The 15,817-nt window shown below is 41.4% G+C and overlaps 1 protein-coding gene across 2 annotated transcripts in view; it reads left to right on the plus strand.

The window, feature by feature from the left end:
* LOC145466637 (Golgi apparatus protein 1-like) overlaps positions 1-14,911 on the plus strand; it is a 49,232-nt gene extending 34,321 nt beyond the window's left edge. For both annotated transcript variants that reach the window (XM_081450349.1, XM_081450350.1), the window contains 12 exons: positions 798-912; positions 2,065-2,157; positions 3,186-3,257; positions 3,674-3,739; positions 4,366-4,445; positions 5,926-5,969; positions 7,333-7,448; positions 8,500-8,601; positions 9,338-9,430; positions 9,743-9,863; positions 11,049-11,155; positions 12,986-14,911. In XM_081450349.1, the coding sequence (XP_081306475.1) occupies positions 798-912; positions 2,065-2,157; positions 3,186-3,257; positions 3,674-3,739; positions 4,366-4,445; positions 5,926-5,969; positions 7,333-7,448; positions 8,500-8,601; positions 9,338-9,430; positions 9,743-9,863; positions 11,049-11,155; positions 12,986-13,237 (1,261 nt within the window). In that variant the 3' untranslated portion in view covers positions 13,238-14,911. The remainder of the gene's footprint in view (positions 1-797; positions 913-2,064; positions 2,158-3,185; positions 3,258-3,673; positions 3,740-4,365; positions 4,446-5,925; positions 5,970-7,332; positions 7,449-8,499; positions 8,602-9,337; positions 9,431-9,742; positions 9,864-11,048; positions 11,156-12,985) is intronic.
* The last annotated feature ends 906 nt before the right edge of the window (positions 14,912-15,817 follow it).

Raw genomic sequence — 15,817 nt, forward strand, 5'->3', positions numbered from 1 at the left:
GACAAAAAATTGACAGAAAGTGGCAAGGGAGCTTACCAGCATAACAGCTGCTAACAAGCAAAATAATTACAAGCTTACGAGAGCTACTGCACTTCTCAATGGCACAGCTGTAATCCATGACAAATCATATTGATTATCAATTAAAGCATTCTGCAACTAGAAGTATATGTACTCTCCTCTGGGTGGGATGCCAGTCCATCACAGGGTGACCCACAGCATTGCTGGTACTCATTTATAAACCTGGGTGGAGTGGACTGAGGCACTTTGAGAGTAAAGTGCCTTGACCAAGAGCACAACCCAATCACTCCAGTCAGGGCTAAAAACCTTTGGATTTGGAGTCCAACATGCTAAGCATTAGGTTGTCTTTGGTTACTCACAAGGATCCTTTATTATGTTATTCAACTATGGCTATCACTTGCAAGATAAACCCCAGCTCATATTTGCCTGTTTATGTGCAGGTTTTCATTGGTGTAAATAGCCTAGTTTACAATAACTGCAGGATTCTTGTGCACTCATTGGCTAATTTTCATTGTCAATTAGTGGACAGACACATGAAGTTGTAGTTCATGCAATGTTGTTATTGTACAAAAAATTGACATCAGTTGAATGAATTTTGTCATAACATTGTCAAAGTACTGTAGTCTGTGTATCCACTCGGCTATCACATAGGCCTCGTGGATCCACAGCTACTTTGACAATGGTATGATGAAATTCATGATCAATAACAGGACTGACGCATTAAAAACTGATGTCAATTTGTTAAATGTAACTATGGTTCTTTCAAATGTTAATTTCAGGCATGATGTTGTTGCTTGTTTGAGAAGAAGTATCCGTGATGCGATTATTGAGGAAAGGGAACACTTTATTTCTGATAAGTGTTGCAGGCAGCTGAGAATGGCAAAGATGGAAGAGGCAAGTCTAGTTTGTGTTTGGTTCAACAGTTTGGGTATTCGATAGAATCTTGGGGTGGAAGGGGGGAGGATTCCCTTGTACAGGCTATATAGGTATGTGTGGCCACAAAGGGTATGGGTTTCCAGCCTTTTTGGTCATAAATAGGGTATGGTTTTTGCACTCTAGTCTTGAATTGGGTGTGTTTTTTCGAAGAAGCTCCTTTTTCATCATTATCAATAAGACTATCAACAAAAGCCCTTCACAAATTGTGTTTACAGCAAGTTAACATTGATCTGAACTAGGGAACTAATATTGATAGGCAGGTCTGAAACAGGGTATTGATTTGAAAGGAACTGGATGGCATGGCCTGCTGGTTAAAGCACCAGACTTGAAATCCAGAGATACTGGCTCACAAATCAGTTTCACTAGACTGTCTAAAGAGGACAATCAGAATATTGGACCTGGAGCAATTGATCTTTTTTTTTCTTAATTTTTAAAATTTTCCTAAATTTCTGATCTATTTGATTTTCCTCCTGGAATTTCTGGAATTGTCAGTTGAAGAGTTTGTATCTTGGAAATTTAACAATTTTCGAATTTCTCGGAAATTTTTTTTCCAGAAAATTTCTGTATAATTTGCCCCTGTTATGAATGTTCTGTTCTGAATGAAAAGTGCTGTTGGTGTCCATATCATGTTGGGTTTTTTTAAAGTCTGCATACGAGCCAAGTGACCCATCAGGCCAGAGCTTATCCCATTTCTGTAGCATGAAGCGGCTGGGGGGATTTCTACTCCCCCTGGATGGGATGTTAGTCCATCGCAGGGCTACCCCCAGCATTAAGTTCCCCTGTACCCATTTATACACCTGGGTGGAGAGAGGCACTGTGAGAGTAAAGTGTCTTGCCCAAGAACACAATGCAATGTGCCTGGCCAGGGTTCGAACCCGTACCGCACTCAATGCAGAGACGAGCGCACTAACCAATTTATCGCATACAACTTAGACATTAATTTTGGGTCACATATCAATGTAGATAGATGTTTTCAGCTTTCAAAGTAATACATGTACCTATTGATTTTTTAGATTGTGTTAAATAATGTCATTTGATGTAGATAAGTGCCATTTTATAATTTGATCATACAGATTCTTCAATGAATGTGTAATATCTTATTTATTGTAGTCTGAAAATATCCTGTTTGATCCTGTGATGCATACATCATGTACAGACGACATAACAATCTTTTGCAGTGACGTCACATTTGGTGAAGCTAAGGTGAGATTAGACATACCTGAACATCACTGTTGGTGCACTCAGTAAGTCCTTACTACAAGGACTCAAGCAATGAATTTTGTGTATTTTGCTTTAAGTTAAGGCCTCTCCCAGGTGCACGCAACATTTCACCATAACCTATTTCAACAATGTTGTGCACAACACCTGGCACATGCTTGGCCAATCCAATAAAAAAAACCCGCGTATAAAAACTTAGATGTTTTGAAGTCAGGCTAAACACGTTCTTATATTTTTGGGTATTTAAAAGTTCATAATTCACTAGGTTCTTATATGCGGGTTTTTACTGTTAGTTTGCAAGATGCTGGATGGTGAAACAAGGAGCAACAAGGTGGCCAAATGATGCATCATGTTGTGCGTGACAATGTTGTAATATATGTTGGCATTTGGCTGAGCCTTTAGGCCCGGGCCAAATGGACTCGCTAGTAGTCCCAAGTAACCGCAAGTTGAACTTGCGTAGAGCTTGGCGTTGGGTGGCCAAACGGATTCGCAAATTATGCAAGTCGCTAATAAACCCATCTCAAGGCATGACATATCCTCTATTTCATTGGCTAATAATAGGTTAATGGATGTCACTCAACTTGCGTTGACCTGGGTTAGGTGGCCAAACGGTGAAAATCTTGCGTCGCCTTGCATGCAAATTGGATCAAAAAAAAGTGAGCGCAACTTGTCGCAAGTAAATGCAAGTGCACGCAAGGCCTAGCCGAACAGAGTCGCGAGTCAACCCAAGTTTTCAACTTGCGTCTACTTGTGAGTCCATTTGGGCCAGGGCGTTAATTAAGGGCATCATTTTACAACGTGCAAAAAGCAAAAATAAGCGCTAACTGACTGACTAATTCTTTGATTGATCAATCGGTCTAGCTATGGATCGATCGATCAATCAAGTGATTGATGGATGGATGGATGGATGGATGGATGGATGGATGGATGGACTGATTGATTGATTGATTGATTGATTGATTGATTGATTGATTGATTGATTGATTGATTGATTGATTAAATGTCATGTATAGGTTTTGGAATGTCTTAAGCAAAACGAATTCAAGTTAGCAACCAAATGCAGAGACCAAGTCTTCCAACGTGAGGTAGGAAAGGAGTAAATGTGTTCACTTAAGAGGTATTTCTTTTGCTAACACAGTCTATTTCAAAACTTGCCTGAACTCCACCTGCCCTGGGCAAAATGTTACGGACTGTACATTATGGAACTCTAATGTTACCCACTGCTAACTCCATTCTTAGTTCAGTTTACTTGCAACAATTTAAGTAACAGTTTGAATTGGTTGAGGCATAGATGATGACATGTCTTTAAGGCGTGCATTAATCTCAATCTCAGAATCCTGAGATTGAGATTGCAAAACCAGTTGTAACTTTTTGTACCAAGCACAAAACTTCTCGTAAGTCCATAAGCCTACCACGCCTCCTTCCATTTCAAGAGTCACTGAGTCTTTGTTGAGTGACTGAGTGCATTAACTGTCCTTGTTTGTGTTCCTTTTCATTTCAGGAGGAAGAGATGCAAGACCCTGAGCTGGATTACAAACTGAGACGATCTTGTAAGAAAATGATCAAGGTATGTCTGTCTGTATGTCTGTCTGTCTGTCTGCCTGCCTGCCTGCCTGCCTGCCTGCCTTCGATCGGTCTGTCTGTCTATCTGTCAAAAGGTTTGTGTCTGAACAGAAAGATTTTAATAATCAAAATTATTTGTGGGGTTGCTCGCCACTTGTCCTTCATCATTTCAAGGACACAATTCAATTCCTGTCATGAGAAATTCTGCAGTTTTTCAAAGCTGAAACCTACACTTAGAGAGCTAAAAATTACACCAGTTCGTAAATTTCAATAGCTCTTTATCTGTTTGGAGTCAATAAGACCTTCTGGACTGAAAGTCATATGCTAATAAGGCAAAATGTAAACTATGACGTAAGCAATGGTCACTGATATTTCAAAGTGGGAACGAACACAGACGAAATGGAGCAGGGCCTTAGCGAGAAAAATCTTATGACTGAGGCAGTGTTATTTGTTTGTTTGTTTATTTATTTGTTAAAAATGTTTGTTCCACTGCAAAAAAAAAACAACAAAAACAAAACCAGGTTTACCTGTTTGTGACCCTGGCTTTCCTTGGCACACCTAAAATGTCGAGAAAGAGAAGTTGCCACGCTGTGAACTACTTTACTTATATGTTTTTTCTCTTGTTTTCAGATGTTTTGCGATGATGTTGAACGATCAGAGATATTTTCTTGCCTCAGAATGAACAAAAATGATCCAGTCATGGAGGAGAGGTTATTTCCAAATTCTTCTGTTACATCCTTAATTTAGCGTTTCTACTCCTAGATTCTATAAGTTTTTTTTTTTATTCCTTTAAAGAAAACTCTCACTAGTTACAGTGGAACCCTGCCTTACGGTCGTCTCATTAAAACAGTCACCATGTTATTACGGCCAGTCTTTTCTTATCCCGGTGAAGCACCCATACATTTTCTTATAAGAAAACCCCCTTAATCCAGCCACCCTTGCAATACAGCCAACGGCCACATTCTTAAATCTCAACCTGTATAATCTTCTATAATTTTACCACGTTGATACGGCCATTTGAATCAGTTATGTTCATCTTTCCTTGGATAATATTGTATGAATTATATCTGCATTTGGAATGCCTATTAAAGACCAGTTGTTTAGAAGTGCAATTGTGATGTATCAGTCAAGGCTTCACTCAGTTTAGACCAGTGATTATATTTGACCCTACCCTGTTAGTACAGCCAGATTTTCATGGCCCGTTGGTGACCGTATTAACAGGGTTCACTGTAATAGCCGTTGAAATGAAAGCTATTTAGCAGCACTTCTTTATTACGCTGTACAAGGTTATTCTGACTTTTAAGACTGTGGATGAAAAAGCACTATAGCTCTGAGCTATATCTTAAAGTGCTACTGTTTGTTCTTTCAATATTGGGCAATTTTTTTCTTTTTACAAAAGCAACAACAACATTTAGGACATTAAACACAGCTGGTAGTGAAATACATTGATGGTGTCGGGTACGATTTTATGGAGCGGAGCCCCATACCTTAGAAAATTTGGTAACCCATCGATCTGAAAAATTTTGGTTGTCATGTGACTGTCCGTACGTACGTACGTCCGTCCGTACGCCAATACCTTGAAAACTAAGAGTAGCACCATTACCATGGCTACATCTTTGATTTTGGGCGTCCACGCTATTGTTAATTGACAGCTGTCACAACAAGCTATCTGCTGACCAGTATCACGTGACTATATCGCGGGCTCAGGTTTAGAGCTTATTGAGGTTGCGTGTTTTTTTAAGTTAACCGCTGACCAGTTACTGGTTTAACGATTGGATCGCAGGCTCAAGTCACGTTATTTCTATGGGAAGAAGGAAGGAGTACTCGCAAGTACGGCGCAAATTAACCCCTGGCACGTTGTTGACTTTTCTTCTGACATATTCCTTGTACAATCATCTCTTGGAAATTCCCTGATATATTGCGTACGTAATTTCTACGATCTTGGTTAGGCTTGTTGGGTATAGTTTGTTAAAATTTAACTGGAAGAAATAGGAAAACCACACGCTGAACAATTGCATGCTCACAATTGATCATTTTTTGAGATTCTGATCCAAGAAAAAATAATTCTCTTTTTCCTTTATCGTCAGATATAGCAATCAGGAGCTCCGCTTTTTGGCTTGGCTAAATCTATATATTATCTGTATTTGAACTTATCAAATATACTGACATCACTGTTATCTTTGTTTTTAGCTGTCGCGACATGATCATCAAGAGACAGATCAGGCAGTCAAAAGGTATGTAGGGTTCATCACTTCATGTCTTCATAAGATTGCGATGCTGTCGTGTAATGTGTAGCGAAGATTGAGGTGCTTAGTAGTGAGGAGAGGGAGTTGAGAGGTAGAGTTGTAGAGGGGAAGGGGGCTGGTGGTGTACATATGATGGTAGACAGGTAGAGTTGTAGAGGGGAAGGGGCACTGGTGGTGTATAAGTGGTTGTAAAGAGGTTGAGTTGTAGAGGGGAAGGGGGTTTGGTGGTGTAGAAGTGGAGGTAAAGAGGTTGAGTTGTAGAGGGGAAGGGGGCTGGTGGTGTAGAAGTGGAGGTAGAGAGGTTGAGTTGTAGAGGGGAAGGGGGCTGGTGGTGTAGAAGTGGAGGTAGAGAGGTTGAGTTGTAGAGGGGAAGGGGGCTGGTGGTGTAGAAGTGGAGGTAGGGAGGTTGTTTTAGAGGGGAAGGGGGTTGGTGGTGTAGAGGTAGAGAGCTTGAGGTGTAGAGGGGAAGGGGACTGGTGGTGTAGTAGTGGTGGAGAGGTTGAGTTGTAGAGCGGAAGAGGGCTGTTGGTGTGAAAAGGGTGGTAGAGAGGTAGAGTTGTAGAAGGGGAGGGAGGTTGGTGGTGTAGAAATGGTGGCGGAGAGTTTGAGTTGTAAAGTGCAAGGGGACTGGTGGTGTAGTAGTGGTGGAGAGGTTGAGTTGTAGAGGTGGTTGCGCTAGAGGTGTAGAAGTGGTGGTAGAGAGGTTGAGTTGAAGAGGGGAAGTGGGGCTGGTGGTGTAGAGGTGGTGGTAGAGGGGTTGAGTTCTAGGTGGAAGCAGCTCTGAAGGTGTAGAAGCGGTGATAGAGAGGTTGAGTTGTAGAGGTGAAGAGGGGCTGGTGGTGTAGAAGTGGTAGTAGAGCGTTTGAGTTGTAGAGGCAAGCGACAAGCGGCACTGGAGGTGTAGAGGTGGTGGTAGAGAGGTTGAGTTGTAGAGGTGAAGCATGGCTGATGGTGTAGATGTGGTGGTAAAGAGGTTAAGGTATAGAGGGGAAGTGAGGCTGGTGCTGTAGAAGTGGTGGTAGAGAGGTTGATTTGTACAGGTGAAGCGGCTCTGGTGGTGTAGAAGTGGTGGTAGAGAGGTTGTGTTGTAGAGGGGAAGCAGCTCTGGAGGTGTAGAAGCGGTGGTAGAGAGGTTGAGTTGTAGAGGTGAAGCGGGGCTGGTGGTGTAGAGGTGGTAGTAGAGAGGTTGAGTTGTAGAGGTGAAGCGGGGCTGGTGGTGTAGAAGTGGTGGTAGAGAGGTTGAGTTGTAGAGGGGAAAGGGGATGGAGTGGAGGAAAGGAAGATGGGTGAGTTATCACAGCCGCATGCTTAAATGGAGCTGCTCAATAACATCAATTGTGTATTTTTTCAGACTGTAAGCTCGATCCACAACTGAATAACTTCTGCAAGCTAGACATTCGCAAGTTTTGCAAAGATGTCAGTGATGGTGAAGGAAGGATTGTGGAGTGCCTGAAAGAGAGCTATGATGTATGTTAGCAGAAGCATATCACCTAGGTGATATGTTTCTGATGTTAGTTATGATAGTCACTCGCATTAAAACGATTCACAGGTGAGTGGCTTGCTCACCTTGCATCGCCACACACACCGGCAGAGAAATTGGTTATTCTTGCCTGTTATTTCACGCCGCTGAAAAAGCAATCAGGGACGGTGTTCAGAATGTGGGGCATGCAGTCTGTCGCAAGTTCGTTGCTAGGTAACATGAGGTGTCGTCATGGCGGTGGATAAGTGCTACTCATGTCACATGTTATTTATTTACTATCATGACGGAAACAACTTCTAACGTAACTTGGCTTGTTATTAACAAGGAGAGCAAGGGGTTTTCTAAAACAAGTATATAGCTTTATGAAGTTCTCAACGAAGTATCGTAAGTACCTTGCATTTTACGTAATTCTCACAGGTGCCTACCCCGTTCCACCGCCTTGCTGCAAGGCTGATTAATTAATTGAACAAATAGTGCCTCAGCAAATTCTCACCTTATTGCGTTATAGCCTTAGGGCCTTAGGGCCTCAGGGCCTTAGGGCCTCAGGACCTTAGGGCCTCAAGACCTTAGGGCCTCAGGGCCTTAGGGCCTCAGGGTCTTGGTGCCTTAGTGCCTTATGGCCTTAGCGGAAGGCATCCCCCTGAACCACCCCACTATGCACTAAAAAACGATGGATTACAAAACTGATCAAGTGTGTGGTTATATATCAATTCCTTCTAATGTAGGTTTTGTCCTTCATATCTCTGCGTAGTTTTATTCAAACATGCTCGTCGCCACCCTTCGACAGTAGCAGTAGAGTGTTTTCACATGACATCACGGCAGCCATATTGGTGGGCGAAACAATCAAAAAATGGTCATGTTGGTGTACCAAACCAGACCTGTGGGAGTTGAACTCTTTTCTTATGTAAACACTTTAGTTAGTTCCAAAAAAAATTGTATGGCTGCTGGCCACGTGAGTTTTACGTTTGGAACTTAATGGTTTCGAATTCCAGATTGTAAGAGTATTTAGACGTATGATGTGAACTAATTTCCTCACAGCGTCTTCATGATGAATGCATCACCTACGTCAGGAGACTAATGCGTGAAGCTGCACGTGATTACAGAATGGATGCCAGGCTGTCCAAAGAGTGCGCTGAAGATGTAAGTATACCTATCTTGAGGAGGGATGCAGTAGGGTAGATGAGGGGAGAAGAGGGAAGGGATAGGGAGGAGATGTGCCAAGACTGATGGGACTACAGAATGGATGCCAGTCAGTTCAAAGAGTGTGCTGATAATGTAAGGATGCTTATCTTGAGGAGGGGTGGGGTAGGGTAGGCGAGGGGAGGGATGGGGAGGAGATGTGCCAAGTTTCACATGTGTAAAAGGCTGTTTACACAATACCGGTAAGTCTTTTTCATCCTGGCTTCTATTAGTTTACACGATGCCAACACAAAATTTCACACCAGAACGACTCGTACAGGTGGGTGTTGACCCTAGTTGTTGTAATGTTGCGAGATTCAACGGTATCATGGGTAGGATGGACGACCTCTCTGTCGGCATGAAATCAGTTCTGGAATGGGCAGCGTTTGTGTAGTTTTTGTCATCTAAGCCAAGATGGCGTCACGTGAGTCCTGCTGGACATGAGATGAACAAAAAGTGCCCCATTGTTTTAAATGCAGTTTGAAATCACTTAGTCACACTTGCACCAACTCGGTATGGTGGGTTTTTCACTTGTGAACCCCCCTCCCTCCCCGCCCTTAGTATCAAGTACATCGTATGTAGCGAGCAAGAGTTTTCATAGAGTAACCATGGCTTTCTAGCGCTGTTAACATCCGGGCAGTTATTGACATAGTAGGGCTATGGTTAGGATTAAAGAGAGTATTTTTGCTTCTGCCAGGTTGATAGGTTCTGTTATGATATTCCTCCGTCTGGCGTGGAAGATTGTCTGAAAGAGCATTTAGGATCAATTAAAGCACAGCGGTGTCGCGTGGTAAGTTATGTTGAGTTTTTCATCGATAAATTGTTTCTCGGCGGTCCTGCATAGCCTTTTCCGCCATGTAGTAGTTAATACTTCCCAGTCTTTAGGACCAGTTGCCCAGGCGTTAAGCTAAGTAAAGTGAAGTTCCGATTATCAGCTGTGTGCTCGTCGTTTTTCAAGGTATTTTTGGTCAGCTTATTTTTGGAGGTCCTAGTTAATGGTCTTGTGGGGAGGGCGCAATGACCTAACAATTTGTTTTGCATCCTTCAGCCTCGGCGCTGCGGTAAAAGTTTAATATGTTAAAATTCTCTGTTTGTTTTGTAGGAGGTGGTTCGTCAGTTCAGGGAGGGACGCACAGACATACAGTCTGACCCACTGTTGTACAGGGTATGCGCACTGGATGTCAAGCGTCACTGTTCAGATATACCATTTGGTCGAGGAAAAGGTAGATTACTTTTCTAGATAATTCATTCCCCGATCACACTGCGCCGGAGGAATTTGAAAACGCAGCTTTTTTTCTACGTTTAGGCCTAACCGTCCACGTAAATCCGTTACGAAAACGGAGCTTTTCGAAAACGATGGCGTCACAATCATCATGTAATTTCCCTAACCGAGGTTTCCTCAAAGAGAAATCCAAAATGACCAGTCACGGATTGTCGGGTTTTCACATTTCTCCGACGTAGAATGGATGGGGCCTCGTAGACCCGTATTGCGGGTTACGGGTCAGTAGCTCATTCGGCTTCGTCTCATGGGCTATTGACCCGTGGCCCTTGAGGGCGAAGGGTCTAATTGTTTTAGTATCACCCAGCTAGTCAGACAGAAAAGTCAATAATAAAGTTAGCAAACGCAAGTTGAAGAAATATTTATTTGGGAATAAACGAAAGAAAGCGTCACGCTCGATTGCGCCAATTTCGCTACTCGAGGACTAATAATAATAGTCCTCTAGTAGCGTGGCCAAATAAAATGGAGGATTTTTTAGTCCACTAGTTGGGCGATACTAAATCGTGTTAGACCTACCCATAGTTAATAGAGAGGAAGGGCTACAAAGCCCAACAACCATCAAAGGACAAGATTTATGTTGGAAAGTCCACGACCGCGCACAACCTTTTGTTTTACGCTCATACACTAAGTATGAATTACGTTACGTTACTATTGTTAGTTCCTCACTGAGTCAGAAGTAAACAACTAATTTGTTTTGTGCACGGTCTTTGCCAAAAAAGTGAACAAAAACATACAACAAAGAACTTTGTCGGGTTTCATAACCCTCTCTTTCATTCCCCTCTATTAACTGTGGTCCACACTAATAAGAGACTTCATCTTCTCAGCCACATCTGAGCAATGCATTTGTCACTCGCCCAACGGGGTCTAACCTCGTCCGCTGGTCTAGGGAGATGCGGGCTCTAGGTTCGAGAATGGGTCTAACCAATCAGAGCAAATATAGTACAATTTTGACCAATCAGGAACAAAACCAAAGCATTGTGGACTCGCCTCGTGTTGTGAATTTCTTTCGTTTTAGGACAGTCCAGTAACGGTGACCACTTACGGCCCTTTTACTGTAGCTTGGACACCCACTACGTACACATAAAATGTAATTAATTTGCTTTTATCGTTAATCTCGTTGTGTACACAGTATTGAAGTGTCTCCTGGAGGCCCACGACTCCAATCCAGCTCGTTTTAATTGGGAATGTCCGCTATATTTGTCGAGCAGAATGAAGATGTGGGAACTAGCAGCAAAGGTACGAGTTAAACTATCTTTGATTGTGCACACCAAGCAGTAGTCAGTGGCTGAAATTCAAATGAAAAGCTGTGATTGTATGTTCTTTTGTGAGAAAATATTTTCGTCTAAAACCTTTTCATTCTAGTGTCCTGTTGTGTAATGTGTAGAGATTTACGTGCCTGATATGAAAAAAATGCTTTCTGGATCAAGGGTGATGCAATAGAGCTACAGTTGTTTTTAGGATAGGCCACTTTTAGCCTCTTTCTCAAAGCGAGTCTAGGTACCCATCCTTTCATATGAAAAAGAGATTTCATTCACATGCAAATTAAGCCCATTTTCAAATGAATGGTTGTGCAACAGGCCTCGCTTTGATATTGAGGCTTAAGGCGGCTCCATAGGGTAATTAAGGAGTTTACGAAACCACGACGCCGACGCCGAGGATAGCGTCGATTCAATAGTGAATTTATATTTAACCTACGAATCTCGCGATACTCTTAAGTTATTTACTTTGTTTATCACTGTGACAACTATCGCAAAACTACATCCGGAACACAGCGATAAATTTGAAATAAAAATTTAGAAAAATAGCCGTCGTGGTTCACGTTCTCCAGACAACGCAAAATTTGATCATTTCACGTTGTTGTTTTGCAGAGGACGGCAAAGAAATGTACCAAGAATTATAACGCACGTGCACAGCCATTGTACTGCTCATTAATTCTTTTGTTCAGCGACGTTTCCGTTGCCGCTGCCGTCGTGGTTTCGTAAACTCCCTATTATCTATGGCGTTGCGCGTGCAAGTGTTATGCTTGAATGTTGTTTCTGCATTCGTATCTACACCCAGTCCTCTCAAACTTATTACATGTGATAAGCAATGATTAAATAGTGTTTTACTATCATCTCTGTTAAAATTATGGGTTTTAGTCTTGAATTATAAATGCCCAAACAAATGTTTTTTTGTTTTTTTTTTTACTTTTTTACGGCTTTATTTATGATTTTCTTAAATTTCCTGCGGTGAAACCTTCCAAAATTTTCACAGCACATCGCATCCTGTCGGATACGAGTTTTAAACACGAAAAAAGTAGTGTTTGTAAAGGCAGGTTTTTCGATTTTTGCAAATTTTTGTCTTTTACTGCTGCGAAAAAACTGGTCCTATAGATTTCCCTGTAAAACGAGCTCCGACTAAAGTAAAATATTTACTATCAGTTTGCCAAGTTTTACGGAATTCCACCGAAGGAAACGCGAGAAAATTCACTGTCAGTTTTGCTTTTTGAGCTCATGTTGGCGTCCTTCGAGCGCGGACAGATTACTTGAGCTTTCGTTGATCGTAAAACTATAGGGAGCCACCTTGAGACAACTCGAAAATGGGCTATTCCGGCGCCCTTGACTATCGATTATCAACTGTTTATTATTAGTAACAGTAATTGGACCGAGTGGAGTACAATTCAGGGAGTAATCGCGCGAGTAATTAAAAATGTCTCTTGAGAACTTCTTTTGAGTGAAAACGTCTATAACGCTTTTCAAAAGTTTTGAAAATTGTAGAAAACAGTGCTAAGGAGGCCATTAAAGCGCGCGTAATTGACGTGCAAATCACGTGGGTATCCAATTACAGGTGTCCAATAACGAAAAGTTCAAATTGGATACCTGTAATTTGACACCCATGTGATCGCGCGCCGATTAAGTGACAAATAGGCGCGCGGAGAACCAATCACGATCGAGAATTTTGTTATAGATAAGATTAGTTATTTAATTTATCAATAATTGATTTAAATTCCTATTTATATAATCTTTAATCAACTTTCAAATTATTTTTCTTGGGTTCACCTTGGAGGTTATTTTTATCGCTTTCAAGGTTGCGCCTCCTGAAACTATCGGCGATCTCTTTGAAGACTCCTCTTCATCACCGTCCAAGTCAGAGATATACATCGACATTTTCGCCGTGGTTATTATTACTTGCTTGGTGTTGGTTTGTGCTTGGTGGGCCTACAAAGTGAAACACAACAGAGGCCAAGGGTCGGTGAATACCGTTCATCATGGACACGTTGTTCTGAAGTACGCCCCATTAATAAATGAAGATGACGATGTGTTGAACTTGAAGTTGTGAGAGATACGATACATTTTGGTGTCAAACTGAAAACCACCATCGACTTTCCAGCCTTGTGATTGGCTGCTGTTACATAGCACGTGGTAAAATAAGTTAAGTACATGGGTAGATTATGAACCGTCATCTAGCTGTTGAAAATTCTCAGTGTTTTTTCCCTTTACAAAAACAATCAATTCTTTGAAAAACGAACGATATCAAAGTAGTTTGGTACAAGTTTGAAGTAGCATTGTTACCGAACACGATGAGGGCAAACGTTTTGTTTAGGCCGCCCCTGTAATCTCTGCTTGGCCTGCTCACGAGTTGCTTGAACTTTTCCATGGTGTTGCGAAATTTTGCTCCTTTAGAAAAGTTGCACAAACTTTGTTTTTTGTGGAGAGACGTTGTCAGATGGTTGGCAGCATCTTCCAATAGTTGCTCTAGAATTTGCTCAAGGTTGCCAAAAACTAACTCGTTCTTGTAAAGTCGTCGAGTTACACTGGTTTCGAAATCTCCTTTCCAGTTTCTTTTTAGCATGATAGCAATTGGCCAAAACCAAGCTGTAGACAAGAATAGTTTGCAAAGAAACCTTTTTTCCTTCGCCCTTTTTATGAATCAAACGTTTCAACTTTCCGTAGCCAGGGTTATCTGCTCCTTCGTCTCCCTGTTTTACGATCAGCTAAAGACATCAGTAAATTTTCATTTTAACTTAAAAGTTCTGAGAATATTAAAGCGGTTCTGAACCTCTGTTAGGTAGTAGTTTAATAACAAGACGGTTTCCAGTGACTCTAGTATTTGTTTGCCAAAGCTTTCGATTGGGTCCTGTGATCAATCGGAGCACAGGTTCTGTCTCTTCGACCAGTCAGAAGCCGGGTTATCCATTTCCCAAACTTGTTACGGAATGCTCCCCTGTGTTCAAGTGTCAGAGTTTTGATTCGTTTGTTTTCAATGTTGCCTACTTGAGGTCACGACACTGATTTGAAACCGTCTTACAATAACACCATATGATTTACAGCAACGACATTGTCAGGTTTTCACATGATAGCAAGGTAGCCTTTTCAGCTATTGCCATGTATGTTCAAGCTTGCAGAAGGTAGCTGAGAAGGGCTGAAGGTCTGTAAGAAAGTGTTTACATAACAAACGAATTAATCTTCCACACTGACAGGATTGGTTTGGTACACCAACATGGCTGCTGTTGCGTCATGTGAAAACACTCTACCATCAGAATTGTAATTCGTTTCTGTGCTTCGCAGCATATACTTAGCTGTAACAGTTACTATCAATTAATTACACGCTGAGAAAGCCTACTCTATATAATGGAAACAGTTTCCCTTAGGCCTCCTCGCCATTACTATTGTATAACGTTTTAAACTTTCTATCCTAGCCAATATTTGTAACTTTTTGTGCCAAGTAAATACAATTACAGAATTAATGTACACTAGGTCAAACATTCGCTGCAAGCGTTTTTATAGTTCACGAAATGTGACTTTCTACTTGACAGCAGTATAACGAATACTACTAAGTACATTAAGTCAACACCTTAATAGATAATTTTAGTATATAAAAAAATCAATTTGTAAGTAATTTAAAGCTATTGTTTAAAGTTGTTATTTTAAAAAAAACAGTACCGTTATGTAATATTGTAAGTGATATTACTGTAAGTAATATTTTTGTAAGTAGATTAAAGCAAATACTATGTTGTAAGTGGTTTCATTAATGTATTGAAGGTGTAAGTAATTACCCCACTGTCATATTCTAACGTGGCTCCGAGGCTTTGATGGCAAAATTGTAAATTTTTAAGTTTCCGTTGCCTCTTAATTCCCAAAAGAGACTTGGTGCTCTTTCTATTCGACGAAATTCCGGTTTGAATTTCCGGAAATATCTAACGACGAGTGCAACAGCATTTTCCTGAATTTTAGGAAAAGAGGACAAACTTGCGATGCATACCGAAATTTTCGGCAAATCCTGGGGGCGAGGAGCGCGCTCCTCGCCCCCAGGATTTCGCGCGGCCATCATTTTCTCGCAGTTTTTCGCGTCACGCACGAAAGACTAAGCGAAAGAGGGCCTACTCGTAGTCTAGATATTCCAGTGAACCTTCAACAAGGGATAACTAAAGATCTCTATTAGCTAAATTATTATTGGAATAGTGTTAACTTGTAAGCATCGTTGCAAGCTTGTTGCATGCAAATCGTGAAGAAAATCTAATGACTAGATTTTCTATAAGAGAGGTGAAAATTAACTTGGCAAAACCCACTGTGATCGAATGACCGAGGGAAACTCGAATTAGCGCCCCCTTCGAATAATTAAGCGCCCCTCCTATCGGCCGAAATTTAAAATAAGCCCCCCTCCCCTCCCCCGCCCCCCATTTTGTGGACGAGATAATGAGACAACAAAGGATGTATAGTTTTCGTCATCTAGTATTAGATTTGTAGACTGCTTCAGTTTGTGAACACGTTTAGTGAACACGTTAAGTACTAACGGTGCCGCGATTTAAACTTTAGGATCAGCTTTTTATGCCAATAAACAGCTTATGTTGGTCTTTATGCGCAGACGAGGCATTAAAAAATGATCATGTCAGGCCACGATTGGGGAGAAATTAACTAA

This window comes from Orbicella franksi, chromosome 13 (assembly GCF_964199315.1).
Source record: "Orbicella franksi chromosome 13, jaOrbFran1.1, whole genome shotgun sequence".
Lineage (NCBI taxonomy): Eukaryota > Metazoa > Cnidaria > Anthozoa > Scleractinia > Merulinidae > Orbicella > Orbicella franksi.